This window comes from Musa acuminata, chromosome BXJ3-10 (assembly GCF_036884655.1).
Source record: "Musa acuminata AAA Group cultivar baxijiao chromosome BXJ3-10, Cavendish_Baxijiao_AAA, whole genome shotgun sequence".
NCBI classification, from domain to species: Eukaryota; Viridiplantae; Streptophyta; class Magnoliopsida; order Zingiberales; family Musaceae; genus Musa; species Musa acuminata.
Window position 1 is genome coordinate 31,749,077 of NC_088358.1, and position 14,644 is coordinate 31,763,720.

Consider the following 14,644-nt stretch of genomic DNA (forward strand, 5'->3'; position numbering starts at 1 on the left):
AGTTAGGAATATTCTCAATCAATTAAATTATTAATTGATTTATTTCTTAATCAGTGATGTAATTTTTAGAAAGTAAATATTTTAATTTTAATTTTTGTGTATGAACCATAAAAAATAAATCCTATAATTCTATCTTTATAAAGGTAAAATAATAATAAATAAAAATAAATAATGAGGAGAGTTCATCTTTTCCTCGAAGAATATCTTCTCCCTCATTTCTCATCCAACCAAGTAGTAAATAGATTAAGATTTCTCATCAAACCTAGTAGTAAAGGATCCAAAGGAGCGATAAACTCCTTTATTCTTTTCTTATCGATTTTTATTCGTGTTTTAAAATATTTGATATTTAAAATGATTATAATTTGTACAATGCATAATGATATTTTTATTTTAAAATTTTATAATTAATAAATAATAATCATTGAATTATGATGTAACAATGATTAGTTAATTAAATAATAATTTTAATATAATTAATTAGATATATTTATGCTTCAAGAAATTATGTGTGAATTTATATGATTTAATTAATTTTAAATTTAGAATCATGAACCTAAATTAATTAATTCATGAAAAAAATAGATTTATGATTAATCATTATTTTATAATATTAAAAAAAATAAAAAAAATAAAAAATCTAATTTAATAAGAAAGGTCAAATTAAGGCCTAACCTGAGTTAAGTTGATTTAGTAGACCATTGTATATGGTAAGGTATGGTTTAGCCCATGTAGTTAGACATGACTTAGCCTATGTAGTTAAGCATGATTGAACCCATGTGATTAGATATAACCCAACTTATATTTAGAGATATGATTTAACATATGTTATGTTAACTAGATATAACTTAGTACATATGGTCAAACATAACTTAGTTCATATGATTAGATATGACCCAGTCTATATGACTAACCATGATATAATTTTATATGGTTCGGTATGACCAAGCTTATGTAGTCAAGTATAATTCAACCTATGTGATTACGTATGACCCAAATTATATGACCAAATATGATCTAGCTCATGTGGCCATAATCTAATCGATATAATTATATATGACATAACTTATGTGGCTAAGCACGACTTAGGTTCGACTTATGTGACGAAGCATAACTCGAGATGAGACATGATCAACTTAAGTAGTCAAATATAACTTAACTCAATCCGCGAGCCAAACGTGTTGATAAGACATAATCATCATGAGTGAGGGTTAACCTAGCCCGCAAATTTAGATCCGTCCAATTATGCAACTGACATGATTATATATATATATATATATATATATATATATATATATATATATATATATATATATATATATATATATATATATCCGATTGGAATGCTGCAGTGATTTGTGGCCTCACAAGGAGGCAATTACAAGCTTTTGTGCTGCAAATAAATCCTATTATAGTGCATATCATGTCGACAACCTATCAAAGATCATATCTTAACAGGACACCTTCCTTTCCATGCATGTTGACACCCTGTGTCATTTATCACAGGTCGTAGCGGATGCTTAAATAGAAACAATGGCAAAGCTCCACTACCATGAGATTGCAAAAAGGCCCATGAAATGTGATTTCAATTTGCACTCCATATTTGAAGTAGGAATCTTCTAACAAAGGAAAGACATCAAAAGTTTGAGGAGTTACATTTTTTTTTTCCTTAGCTGTTTGTCATTAAGATATATTGCCTATTTTTCTCTTCCCATTGACCAATCATGGATGGTCAAGATTTTCTTTCCCTGATGAGAAAAATAGCAGAGAGATACCCAAATAGATCACATCATCATCATCATCATCATCTTCACTTTTTTTTCTTTGGAAATATAAATGATGCTCATTTCTTCAAGATCAAACCTGGTACTCAATCATTGTCGCACGAAGGTGTGAAAGCATTTCATTGTGAACAGCTACACAGAGATGGTGTGAAAGCAATTTAAAATCTGGCACAATGACAGCATTCTGGCAATTTCTTGCTTGTCTTGATCTGACATGTCTCTTTCTTTGGCTATTAAAGAGATCGAAAGCGGTATTCCCAACTCAATCTCCTGCCTTCTCCGCCTTTGAGAAGGGATGGGCTTCAAGTTTTACGCTCCAGCTTCCCTGTTCCTCCTCCTGTTGTCACTCCCAGCTTTCGCCTACGGCTGGGGAGTAGATGGCCATGCCATCATTTGCCAGATAGCACAAGTTAGTCTCTTCTCCCTCGTTTCTACTGCTCCTGCCTGTTCCCATTATCTACCCTGCTTTTGCACGCATGTCATGTGTTTTGACTCCTCTGCTTTTGCACGCATATCAAACCAGTGGGAGCATTGCTAACTTTTATCTGTTTGTGTAGGATCGTTTAAGTGATCACGCAGCAGCTGCAGTGGAGGATCTGCTCCCAAACTACGCCAAAAACAATCTCAGCCGCCTCTGTTCATGGGCGGATCGTGTCAAGTTCCGATACAGGTGGTCCTCTCCACTGCACTACATCGACACACCTGACGGCCTCTGCACTTACGATTACGACCGTGAGCACCAGACCGGCAACTCTGTCTCAGTTCATAGTATGATGATATCTTCGAAAGATGAAACTAAGTTGGCTCTCGACAGGGGACTGTAAGGATGAAGATGGGGTGAAGGGCAGGTGCGTCTCGGGTGGCATCACAAACTATACCAATCAGCTTCTCGACTACGGAAACTCTTCTTCTGAATCCCAATGTAAATATATCCGATCCAAAGTTGCCTGCTTTAATTCCTGTTCCTATTCCAGAAGGTAAATGCTAAATTTGCAATGCTGCTCCAGATAATCTCACGGAAGCACTGCTGTTCCTTGCTCACTTGATGGGTGATGTCCATCAGGTACAGATCTTTGCGATCTGAGTTGCTTTGTGGTTACTCGCTTGAGTTCACCTGCTGAAGGATTCTTTGCAGCCACTGCATGTAGGTTTTACCACAGACAGAGGAGGAAACACCATTAACGTCCGCTGGTACAGAAGGAAATCAGTGCTCCACCATGTAATCATTTTGTCACTTCCAACCACCGTATCATAGTCGACGATTCCTCAATGCTCAGACTTCTCTCTATCACACCAAACACCACCATGCAGGTCTGGGATGATAATATCATTGAGACAGCGGAAGAGCGATTCTACAACGACAACGTGGAGGAGTTCGCTGAAGCCATCAAACAAAACATCACGGTGAGGTAGTTGGTTGACAGGAATCAAGAGCTTTGCAACACATCTAATGGAGCCACATTTCGGTCCAATTTGTCCACAGGGAGAGTGGTCAGATCAAGTTGCGAAATGGGAGAAATGCAGCAACAACAAAGTCGCATGTCCAGACGTGTAGGTCACACTCTTACACTTCTGTATTTGGTTGTGTTGCCTCCATTAGAAGTATGCAAACATCATATGAGCTCATACTTCATCGTTCTACTAGCCTCTGTTTACTGGTAGCATATCTTTTACATTCAGAAGTCACTAGCTTTGTTTGTTTAGAACACCTTGACACCAAAATGTCTTTGAATTGGAACAGATACGCATCTGAGAGCATCGAGGCAGCATGTGATTGGGCATACAAGGATGTCAAGAACAATACACAGTTGGAAGGTCAGTGTGAAAAGAAGTGTTGATTAGCATTACATACTCTCTGTTTCTCAAAAAAGGACTAATATGATGGTGGAAAATGGTGCATGCAGATGACTATTTCTTGAGTAGATTGCCTGTTGTGAATCTGAGGCTTGCAGAGTGTGGAGTTAGATTAGCTGCAACACTCAATCGCATATTTGGGTGATGGATGAAAGGTTGCATCCTTTGGCTTTGCTTTGTTGTTCTTCATTCTGAAGTGTGCCAATCCAAACTATTAAAGGTAGCATGCAGAAAAACATATGTTTCTATCTTGTTGTGCTGTTAAATTGTTTGGTAATCTCATGTTCATGTCTAGTATAATAAAACCTCTATTTGGAACTGCTCAAATGTTCCATGTCAGTGTCTGCTATCTGAGGTTGCTGTTGCTTGAGCTTTGTTTGCCTTCTGCTGCTTGCAATTATATGCAGTGCTTGCAAGAATGGCGGCTCATTCCTATGAGCTCTTCAGCAAGCATAAAAGAACATCACACTGTTTTTTTATGGAAAACATGTAATTAAAATCAGTGAAAAAAATAATGGTAGTATTTATGCTACTGAGTTAACAATCTTCAGCGTGAATATTGTTTTCAGAATCAGAAGAAGGCTATTGACTCTATACATCATGAATCATTCAGATCATAGAAAATTCAAGTTTCTGTCTTTTAATTCTGAAGTTGATCATCAATCTGAATTACAAAGATAATTATTGACTTGATTTCAATCTTAAATCTTGATGTAACAATGATCGTCCTATTATGCGTTGAGTTGAGCCTGATAGTATCAGGACGATCACCGATAAAAATTCATAAGTGAGTATTACTATCGAGATGTTTTTGACTACGCCGATTCGATACCCGAGCGACGTAACATAAAAAAAGAATAAAAATCTATGTAATGATTGAAAGATTTCGTATTTATAAATTAGGATCACGAAATGAATAATAATGTCCGAAAGAAAAGAACTACGAAACGATTATTAAACTAAATCTCCGATTACTTACGATGAGAAAAATATTTTCTAAAATGATTTTAGTACGGTTGGTCAAAATGATAATGACAACGTAACAGAAATTATTTGAGTACATTTTGGACTTAGATGTTTGTTGCCTACAGTAGATCAAATTATTTATGTAGTAAATGCCAAGAAGTAGCAATCTCCCATGCTTCCTACCAAATCGAAACACACACGCACTTGATTGGTCGCATTTAGGTGCATTTGAATCTTCCCACAGCATCTCCTTCCTCACTTGCAGTCCATGGCCGGTCCTCTGTTCAAGCATCCCACCTTGGATGCACACCTCCAAAGAGGAAAGCTACGTTTGCTCAATGGCAGGCACCGTCGTGCTGTGCATCTGCTTCATCACCATGGCCTCTTTCCCCTCTTCTGTCGCTCGAACCCTGGTAGGTAGAATGAGACGGACATAGAGACAAAACCTTAATCATTCATCATGGAGTCTTTGATGATTAATTATCAGCATCAGCCAGTTTGCTTGATGTCGATCCGGTGATCATTATCCACACAGCCAAGTTTATTGCGCGTAGGATTCGCAGAGGAAGTAGAATCATATTAGGATAGGCCTGCATATACTTGAGTTCCTTTCAAATCTAAGCTCTTCCACAACTCGCATCTAATTTTGGAGAGACCATCTGGAATCTCAGCATGTTATCAACACATTTACCATCATGTAATCTTCATCCAATCAATAGTTTTAGCTTATCTTAGCATTCGATCTATGTTCTTGTTCTCTTTCTTTAAAACAACACGGGAAGTTCTCAGTTCTCTCACTACAGTAGTGCGAAATGGGTGGCAGATTTGACAGCATTATGCTTTCCTTGTCCTGACAAGGGTGCATGATAATTTACTAGAGAAATAGAAAAGATACATGGTGGAGACAAAGATCATTACTGGAGGAGGTAAATAGCCATGAAGCGAGCAAGGAGGAGATGGATAGATACACCAGAAGAAGGATAAGCCAATGAGATGGTCTCAGTTCATAGGTGCGTTGAGCCCTACACATGCGCTTCAGGTGTGCCATGCATGGAGACTTGGTAGAAGACAACTGCAGAGAGGACGCCGGTGCGATCACCTCGTTCTGTCACACCTCCTTCCTCTTCCAGGGATGCGTCATGCACCTACAATCATTCATGAAACAGAGACCACTTCCATCATCAACCTGCAAGCATAGTTGCAGAACAAGCGAAACACTCGACACACTCTGTTCTTAAACCCTTCTCACGACTCCCTCGGCGAGATCTAAATCCTCGTATAAGTTTCATTACCTGTGGCGTTTCAACCCAGCTGTTGTCGTAAAAACTAGCAGCTGCTGCGATTTCCATGGAGAGAAGCTGTATCAACACCAAGTTAAAGAGGTTACGATGTTTGCATATACGATTAAGAACGTAACGAGAAGAAAAAGAAGAAGAAGAAGAAGAAGAAGAAGAAGAAGAAGAAGAAGAAGTTGGCCTACCTCAACCTGGTTCTGCAGTGACCGCACGTAGTTAATTATCTCGTCGAGCATTCCTGCCATACCCATCGCCTACACGTCGAAGTGCTCTCTTCAGAAACATGTAGTATCCAAACCATTTGCCAAGAACTCACTTGGTTTCTCGTACGTACCTTGCAGCAACCAGGAACAAGGTCCCTTAAAAATCGCATTTTTCTATTGATGTTCTCTCTTCTCACCTGAGACCACATCGAAAACAGAGAGTAAAGATAAGCCTCATTTTGGTTAAAATGCGAGACATAAATGCTGCTCCATCATACGTGCGTACCCTCTCAGCTAGGCTGTGGCTGTCAGTAGCTTCACCTCTTCTTGCCCTCACATGAACCACCTCTTTCGGCTCGCTCGCTCTCTGCAAACTCCTTCCTCTCTTCTTGATCCCGCGGCTCTGCAATAAAATATTCAGCACAGAAGATTTCTCACCGAAGTTAGAACAATCTAATGATAAGCCAAAAACAGGTTCTGCAGTCACCTTCATTTTCTGGTCTCCATGACTCTGCTGTCCACCAGAGACCATGGCATGGGATACAGGAGTCACCAAACTAGACAGCAGGTTATCAACGGATGGCATCGAGAACTCCTGCTGATGAGATAAGCAGTTCTGTTGAGGATAGAACATCAACTCCAAGCTTGAATTCTCTATGGCAGGGCCTTCTAGCTCTGGAAACTTGCGGGTGAGCTCCAAGCCGGAGTCCTCAAGAAACTCTTCCATGACTACAGGAAAGAGAAAACAACGCCTAAAAGAAAGTGTTTGGATGAGAAAGGAGGCCTTTAGAGTAGGCCTGAACAAGTTCTTCCACCACTATATGAATGCGATGTGTAGAGTAGCTCCTGAGCAGATCAACTTGGCAAATCGAGTTTGTGTAGTCAGCTTGTGGGCGCTCACGGAACACATCTACAGCTCTTGGACATATATGTGCTCCAAAATCTGACCATTAGATTCAAGCAGTAAATGAGCATTAAATTGTTCTTTTTGCTCTTGAAGGAAAGTAGAAAACAGATTGCTTTTACAGTATTTTGGTTTGTGTCAGCTCTTCCTTGAGACTCATACTCTGCTTCAGTGTTCGTCTCCCAATCCAAAGAAAATACTGCAGAAGGGCATCTAACATAGTTCGTACAAGTTGACGATGCTGTGTAGATGGTTAGAACTCGTCAATCACAGGGCAGGAGGTTCACCTGTTTTAATCAGTGATCACAAAAGAGAGCCAATGAAGACAAAACCAAACACCAAAACAAGATCTATGTAAACTTGTTAGAAAGATCGAGTATCTACAACGAGGACAATGATCGATGAAGATATCGCCGATTGTTACTGAAAGAACTTAGCTTGTTTTGGTGTATGAGGTAAAGCGGTTCGAGTCTCTTTTCATGCACACATCTTGGATCTTCCTGTTGTACGCGGTTAGATTCGACTAGGTCGTCGCACGCGCAGCACACTTGGCCTGAGAGGGCGATCTGATTTCTTGACCTTTCGATTCATGACCAAAAGCAAGTTTGTCACGGAATTTAGCATGATCTTAGGGATGTGTGTTCTGATGACTATAACAAATCTATACCATTTCATCTTCTGCGATCCACGCATCATAGATCTTCTACCGACATGAGCAAACAATGCAAAGGAGTGTTCGTTCATCTCGGATCCTCCCGCCGTACGCCGCCGCAGCGGTTGGAAGGCGCGTACGGCCGTACACGTACACAGAATCCAACACCTCCCACCGACCTAAATCCAGACTCCCTCTTCCTCCTCCTTTCTCTCACTGATCTTTCCACCACAGGACGGACGCCCGACATGGCGTCATTCTTGCAACTCCCCGCTGCCTTCCCTACTTCTCGGTAACAAAATAATCTCCCTGTCAAGATTGCTTCTTCCGTCAAAATGGCGGCGATCGCGAAGCTTCTGTTGCTTCATTCTCTTTCTCTCGCTTCTCGATCTCAGCAAACGGAGGTGTGGAGGATACGTCAAAAGTATTGTCTTTCCACTTCGGATTAGATCGATCGGTGGAAAATTCTGCAAGATCGCCCCCTTTTTCTATCTTTGCAGCATTTACATCCGTCTTCTTGCCAAATTTCTCTAAAAGTCAACTTTCCATTAACAAGAATAATAATAATAATAAATGGAATGGCCTGTCTTCGTTGCTATTTCGTTCCTCGAGATCCGAATTGTCCCTGTCACCAAGGCAGTTTCGATCTGGTTTCTTTCTTCTGTATTTATGGCAGGAGGGGATTCGTAGCGAAAGATGGTGCACAACGGTGTGGTCGCTGCCTTTGAGTTTCCAGGTCGCGGGACAGGGTTTAGGCTGCGCTTGGCTTGGTCAAGAAGAGGAGCGCAAGATCGAACGGGTTGTCGATGCCGGACCGTGGATTCTGCTGCGGAGGTTCGCCGGTCGATTTCGGGGTGGAGATGGCCCGGGTGAGGACGAGGATGGAAGGGATTTTTAGGTCTCGTGAGAAAGCTCGATATGTCAGGGCCCAGACTTCCGGTTTGTTCTTCCGACATTTCTTGATCGTTTACTATAATTAAATATTGCGTTTTGTTGCTCAATTTTTGGTATCTTCATGAACTACTTTGTGATCTCTGAATTGCCCTTTCATCTGACACATTTCTTGTTCGATCTATCATCGTGGGTTGAGTTGAATGATCGAAGTTGATAGGTTTATGGGAAGGATTTCTTTAGCTAGAAGAATGAATTTGTGATCAAGAACTTTACCATGACTTGTCCTCACATTGGGTGCTATGCTTCTGTTCTTGTCAACTCTGAATCAGGTGACCTGGAGAATGTTCCAACTGATAAGCTTCAGACGAAGCCATCCGGCCATGTTCTGCCCTACGTTGGTGTAGCCTGCTTGGGAGCCATTTTGTTTGGATATCATCTTGCGTATGTTTCTCAAATGAACAATCTAATGTACATTATTCTGCACCAAAATTTTCAGAACCTGAATGAAACATGTTTGCAGTAACAAATGCCATTTGCTCTTTGGTCCTTCAAAGGCATCAATGCTTTGCCCATTTCAGTGCTCTATTGCAATTTAGTTTGCTTAATTTCTGGGTTGTTGTTGTATTTGTATGTTGCAGTGTTGTGAATGGGGCACTTGAATATCTTGCAAGGGATCTTGGAATTGCTAAAGATACTGTCTTACAAGGTATATTCATTTCTCATCCTTTCTGGTTACCAGATCAAACTGCATCTTCTAGTTCGGCCGAGAGAAATCGTTATCTATGTGTGTAAAATCTTATGAATGCTACTTTGAGTATCGAAAAGGTGTTGACCAGGACATGGCCAATTGTCAAGTTACTGGGTTATTATGTTTCATTTTGTTCCATGTTCCCTATATCGCTCTTTCTAATCTTGAATCACCTGCAGGATGGGTCGTTAGCACAACCCTTGCCGGTGCAACTATAGGTTCTTTTACCGGAGGAACATTGGCAGATAAATTAGGTCGAATCCGAACTTTCCAGCTTGATGCCATTCCGCTTGTAATTGGTGCATTTCTCAGGTTTCGTTACCGGCACAATTGCATTATGTAACTGTAGTTAGTGATGATATACAGTGCGTAACTTGATGGAAATTTTGGTTGCAGTGCAACAGCCCAAGATGTACCAACAATGATAATTGGTCGATTACTTGCTGGATTTGGAATTGGAATCTCTTCTGCCATTGTGCCACTGTACATATCAGAGGTTCCTGATTTTTGTATCCAATGTGCTGATCGTAGCTCATGAGCTGATATGTACACTTACGTAGCTGAAATATCTTTCGCTGTCAGATATCACCAACTGAAATTCGTGGAGCGCTTGGATCTGTCAACCAACTTTTCATTTGCATTGGTATTCTTGTGGCCTTGGTGGCTGGATTGCCTTTGGCAGGAAATCCGAAATGGTGCATGTTCCTCAACTGTCAGATATCTTTTTGCGTGTCCCTTGCTTGATTAACTAGAACTTAAACTATGGCGAACATTGTCAAAGTACTTCCATTATTAGCTTATCTCTTCAAGATTGTTCATTGTGTTAGGAGGTCGTTTACTAGAACTGCTAAAAAGAAAAGGCCTTACGTGATGTTATTAAGATTTGAATTCTCTGTTAAATTGCTTTTTGTAATCGACTTCATTGTGTCTTTCTTATGTTAGTGGTAACTTACATTCCTGATCTAAATTTGATTGGACAAAGGAGCTTGGATGAAATGTAATCATATCAGTTAACATAGATCCTGTAGGTCAACGTGCCGGGGTTATTTGGTAACTAAATTGTCTTACCTTATGTTTGCTATTCGATAGATTTCTGATTTTACAATCTTGATAGTTTGGAAAATACCCTGTTGGTGTTGCTGTCGGGTGTCTTCATCATAAACTTGAATCAGCTCTATTTATGTTGCTATTTTTCATGGTGTTGTCATGCAGTTGTGACATTCATATTAATCATGCTAATTCTTTGTAAAAAATAAGAATATAGGCTTTAAATACTTTACCCTTAATTGTATATTTAGTTATCTTATATTGTCCTACAATTAGGTGGAGGACCATGTTTACCGTTGCAATTTTTCCTGCTGTGCTAATGGCACTCGGAATGGCTGTTTGTCCAGAAAGCCCTCGCTGGCTGTTTCAGGTTCTTGGCTGACACACTCCTTTAAGTTGTGGCCTTCTTGTTAATCTCTTTTTCACAAGCCAAACCTCCATGTCATCTTCTGCACTGCAGCAAGGGAAACTTTCTCAGGCTGAAACAGCTATGAAGAAACTCTATGGAAAAGAAAAGGTTGCTGAGGTCATGCATGGCCTAAGAGCAGGTGGTGAAGGTTCAACTGAATCAGATGCTGGTTGGTTTGATCTATTCAGTAAACGCTATTGGAAAGGTGCTCTAAATTGTACTCCCATCACCGGTCTATAATCTTTTGATCTCTTTAATATTTGCACTTTTCTTACCTTTTAATTTTGCATATTTGAGCTTCTATAATGAATATGTTTTTAATTCTCTTTACCAAACTCACCTTATAGAACTGATGATTGTAATAAAATCATAACCGGGATTGACACTTGATTGTTACAGTTCATGATGGATTTAGTCTTTAGACGAATTCAGGCTCTTAGTCTTAACTGATTTCTAACAGAGACGCTACATGTTCATGCTGTTGTTTGTTTCTGTGCCATAGCTGTATTCATCAAAGTACAGTCAATATTAATGTGAAATTAAATTGTTCTCTGAGACAAAATTTCTGAAATTTCCAACTGCAGTTGTGAGTGTTGGTGCAGCATTATTCTTGTTTCAACAATTGGCTGGAATAAATGCTGTCGTGTACTATTCTACAGCTGTATTTCGCAGTGCAGGAATCTCCTCTGATGTTGCGGCTAGTGCTCTTGTTGGTGCATCAAATGTTTTCGGTATGTTTTTCCATATGCCCAATTAAGGATTCCTGACATAAGTTATTCCACATACCACAAACCTTGACATATATAATGATGTTGTTATAGGCACTATCATTGCTTCTTCTTTGATGGACAAACGGGGGAGGAAAAGCCTTCTGATCACGAGTTTTATTGGCATGGTAACACATTTTTCTCATGCTGAAGAATTTAATAAGTTGAACTATCTTGAATGTACATAGAACCATTCTTGGTATCAGCTTATCGCTACAACTGAATTCACACATTGCAGTTCGATATTGTTGCAAAAGAACTTATATTTTGAGCAATTTTTGAATTTTAAATAAAACATCTTTGCGCACGGTATACAATTAGTGCTGACCAGTAGCCTTCTAAATTATCTGAGGAATCAAAACATCATGTTCGGAGTATTCAGCAATTATGGTCCCAAAAGCTAAGCAAATGAACACTAAACAGGGACATCAAGAGGCAACTACATGGACTATGGTTTGTCACTCTATATGGATGCAGACTTGAACTTAACTGTGTCAAAGCAAAAGGTTAATTCAAGTGTAGTAGTTGCCCCTGCTTTATTGCTAGACAGAAGAGAATATCTAATTCGAGTAAAAAATGGGTCAAATGGAGTCGGGCAACATCACATAGATGGTTGTGTAGTACTTGATATCGTTCTTCTGATGTTGCATAAGCAGGTCTCCGAGGTTTATTTATGATCCCGCCTAGAATGTTTAGAGTTCTTGATGAATGAATATAACACAAAGGCTTGAATGTGCTTGAACATATGCTCATCAACTGCTCATGCGAGGAGTCGAGTCTTTCCCTCATAACAAATTACTCATCAATTTTCTGCGGTATGAATGAAATTGTTGTGGCAAAGTTTGACTTTTAATAAACTGCAAATTACTTATCACATTTTCTGCAGTATGAATGAAATTGTTGTGGCAAAGTTTGAATTTTAATAAACTGCAAATTACTTATCACATTTCCTGCAGTCTGAATGAAATTGTTGTGGCAAAGTTTGAATTTTAATAAACTGCAAATTACTTATCACATTTCCTGCAGTCTGAATGAAATTGTTGTGGCAAAGTTTGACTTCTAATAAACTGCAAATTACTTATCACTTTTTCTGTATGAATGAAATTGTTGTGGCAAAGTTTGACTTTTAATAAACTGCATCCAAGCTAGCATTACGATGAACGTGGATAACTGCAAAGTTGCAGAAGACACCTTTCGAGAAGAACAAAAAATTTTATTAGACTTTTCTACTAAAAAAAAAAAAAAAAAATTTTTTTCTCAAGCTGATTTTTTCTTGCACTGTAATTGTTATTTCTGAAGGCTGCTTCCATGTTGCTGCTCTCCTTGTGTTTCACATGGAAGTCTCTTGCGCCATATTCAGGAACCTTTGCAGTTCTTGGCACTGTCCTGTAAGTGAAGTATCACTCTGCTACGATTGTCAATCTCCTATGTTTCCTACTTTCTGAAGGATTTTTGTTGTTTGCTCGCATCTGAGACACTTGAATCGGTTAAATTGCGATGCAACAGATATGTGCTGTCTTTTTCACTGGGTGCTGGTCCTGTACCTGCTCTTCTTCTCCCTGAGATATTTGCCTCCAGGATCAGAGCCAAGGCAGTCGCATTGTCCCTTGGCATGCATTGGGTATGGCACTCACTCAGCATAACCTTCCATCCACAAACACCTAATTAGCTAATCTTCTCAGTTAATTTATATTCTCGTATTATCCTCTTTTGTCAATATTAACTTGGATCCTCATGTCCGCAGGTTTCCAATTTTGTCATCGGTCTCTGCTTCTTGAGCGTCGTGAATAGGTTCGGAATCGCCACGGTATACTTGGGGTTTGCAACGGTATGCGTTCTTGCAGCTCTGTACATTTCTGGCAACGTAGTGGAGACCAAGGGCCGGTCCTTGGAAGAGATCGAGCGTGCTCTTAGCGCCGCAGATTGATGCCAGCAAACGCATCGTCTTTTTCCTTTTTTTTCTTTTTCTGCTGTGTGTCTTGTCAAAAGCATCATACTGACGAGCATGGACAGCGAGACAGAGAAGACCATTACTTCTGCCATGTTCTAATATGTTCTATTGGGTTATTTCGGCGGATGAGACTTCCGGAGACATCTGAAATGATCAGAGTTTGTTCTGCATCACTTGCTTCATCTCTCTCGGTGGTTCTACATCATATGGTTGATGTGTTGTTCTGGGGCCGTCCTTACATGGTGTCCTGGAGAGTTCAGGAGATGTCGAGAGACTCCACGAGCTTCCACCTCTCACGCGATCTATATGTATCTCCACCTAGCGAGCCAAATCAATCGCGAGAGAAAGGAATCGATTGGATACTTAAAAGCCAGCGATCCCAACCGTGCAGCGAGGTTGTCATCAAGCATGTCCATCGTCAGGCGCAGCAACGTCTTCGACCCCTTCTCCCTCGACCTCTTCGACGACCCCTTCCATGGCTTCCCCTTCGACACCTTCCGCTCCCTCTCCGAGTCGCTGCCGAGCGAGACGTGGGCCGTCGCCAACACCCGCATCGACTGGAAGGAGACGCCGGAGGCGCACGTGTTCAAGGCGGACCTCCCGGGGGTGAAGAAGGAGGAGGTGAAGGTGCAGGTGGAGGACGGCAGGGTGCTCCAGATCAGCGGGGAGCGGAGCAGGGAGGAGGAGGAGAAGAAGAACGACAAGTGGCACCGGGTGGAGCGGAGCAGCGGGCGGTTCCTGAGGAGGTTCCGGCTGCCGGAGAACGCCAAGGTGGATGAGGTGAAGGCGAGCATGCAGGACGGCGTGCTCACCGTCACGGTGCCCAAACACGAGGTGAAGATGCCTGAGGTGAAGGCCGTCGAGATCTCCGTTTGAGGTCTGATTTCCGCGTGGGGCAGCAGCTCGCTGTTGCGTTGGTGTCTGGGGTTGGGTCTTACGAGGTGGAGGAAGAACTGCTATAAGATGTTTGGTTGACATGCGTTGCGTCCATATATATTACTACCATAAATATGCGTAGGTGTGTGAGAAATAAATCTGTGTGTGTTTCGTGGTCAAATAAAATGATTTTATCCTGATATTTAAATTTGGCCATGGAAATTTATATTACAAACAAGTATGAAGTTGCAACTTGTCTTGAATATATTGTATTAGCATCACGAATAACTTTACGGA

At 40.6% G+C, this 14,644-nt stretch overlaps 4 protein-coding genes across 6 annotated transcripts; 3 read left to right on the forward strand and 1 right to left on the reverse strand.

Annotated features, from left to right (window-relative positions):
• Positions 1–2,020: 2,020 nt before the first annotated feature.
• On the forward strand, positions 2,021–3,967 carry LOC135650536 (endonuclease 2-like). Its single transcript, XM_065169979.1, has 9 exons — positions 2,021–2,190; positions 2,339–2,513; positions 2,596–2,703; positions 2,789–2,844; positions 2,917–3,000; positions 3,093–3,185; positions 3,265–3,332; positions 3,523–3,596; positions 3,686–3,967. The coding sequence occupies exons 1-9, from the start codon at positions 2,077–2,079 to the stop codon at positions 3,778–3,780; spliced, it is 867 nt and encodes a 288-aa protein (XP_065026051.1). The 5' UTR covers positions 2,021–2,076; the 3' UTR covers positions 3,781–3,967.
• A 1,504-nt stretch (positions 3,968–5,471) lies between these two features.
• LOC135651782 (transcription factor BEE 3-like) lies at positions 5,472–6,954 on the reverse strand. The gene is made up of 6 exons (XM_065172204.1): positions 6,587–6,954; positions 6,386–6,502; positions 6,231–6,296; positions 6,082–6,150; positions 5,894–5,959; positions 5,472–5,746 (listed from the first exon to the last, which is right to left on the reverse strand). Exons 1-6 carry the CDS (start codon positions 6,824–6,826, stop codon positions 5,624–5,626), a joined length of 681 nt encoding a protein of 226 aa, XP_065028276.1. The 5' UTR covers positions 6,827–6,954; the 3' UTR covers positions 5,472–5,623.
• A 667-nt stretch (positions 6,955–7,621) lies between these two features.
• On the forward strand, positions 7,622–13,641 carry LOC135651780 (plastidic glucose transporter 4-like). Of its 3 annotated transcripts, none has more exons than XM_065172202.1 (14): positions 7,622–8,079; positions 8,332–8,594; positions 8,879–8,990; positions 9,188–9,255; positions 9,477–9,609; positions 9,694–9,793; positions 9,880–9,992; positions 10,621–10,714; positions 10,805–10,958; positions 11,338–11,484; positions 11,575–11,648; positions 12,820–12,908; positions 13,027–13,141; positions 13,265–13,641. In XM_065172202.1, exons 2-14 carry the CDS (start codon positions 8,462–8,464, stop codon positions 13,445–13,447), a joined length of 1,515 nt encoding a protein of 504 aa, XP_065028274.1. In that variant the 5' UTR covers positions 7,622–8,079; positions 8,332–8,461; the 3' UTR covers positions 13,448–13,641. The 3 variants fall into 3 exon arrangements, with proteins under 3 accessions (XP_065028274.1, XP_065028273.1, XP_065028275.1); XM_065172201.1 differs by having other exon boundaries at positions 7,622–7,947; XM_065172203.1 differs by lacking the exon at positions 7,622–8,079 and having other exon boundaries at positions 8,313–8,594.
• On the forward strand, positions 13,550–14,555 carry LOC135651783 (16.9 kDa class I heat shock protein 1-like). Its single transcript, XM_065172205.1, has one exon. It carries the CDS (start codon positions 13,685–13,687, stop codon positions 14,345–14,347), a length of 663 nt encoding a protein of 220 aa, XP_065028277.1. The 5' UTR covers positions 13,550–13,684; the 3' UTR covers positions 14,348–14,555.
• The last annotated feature ends 89 nt before the right edge of the window (positions 14,556–14,644 follow it).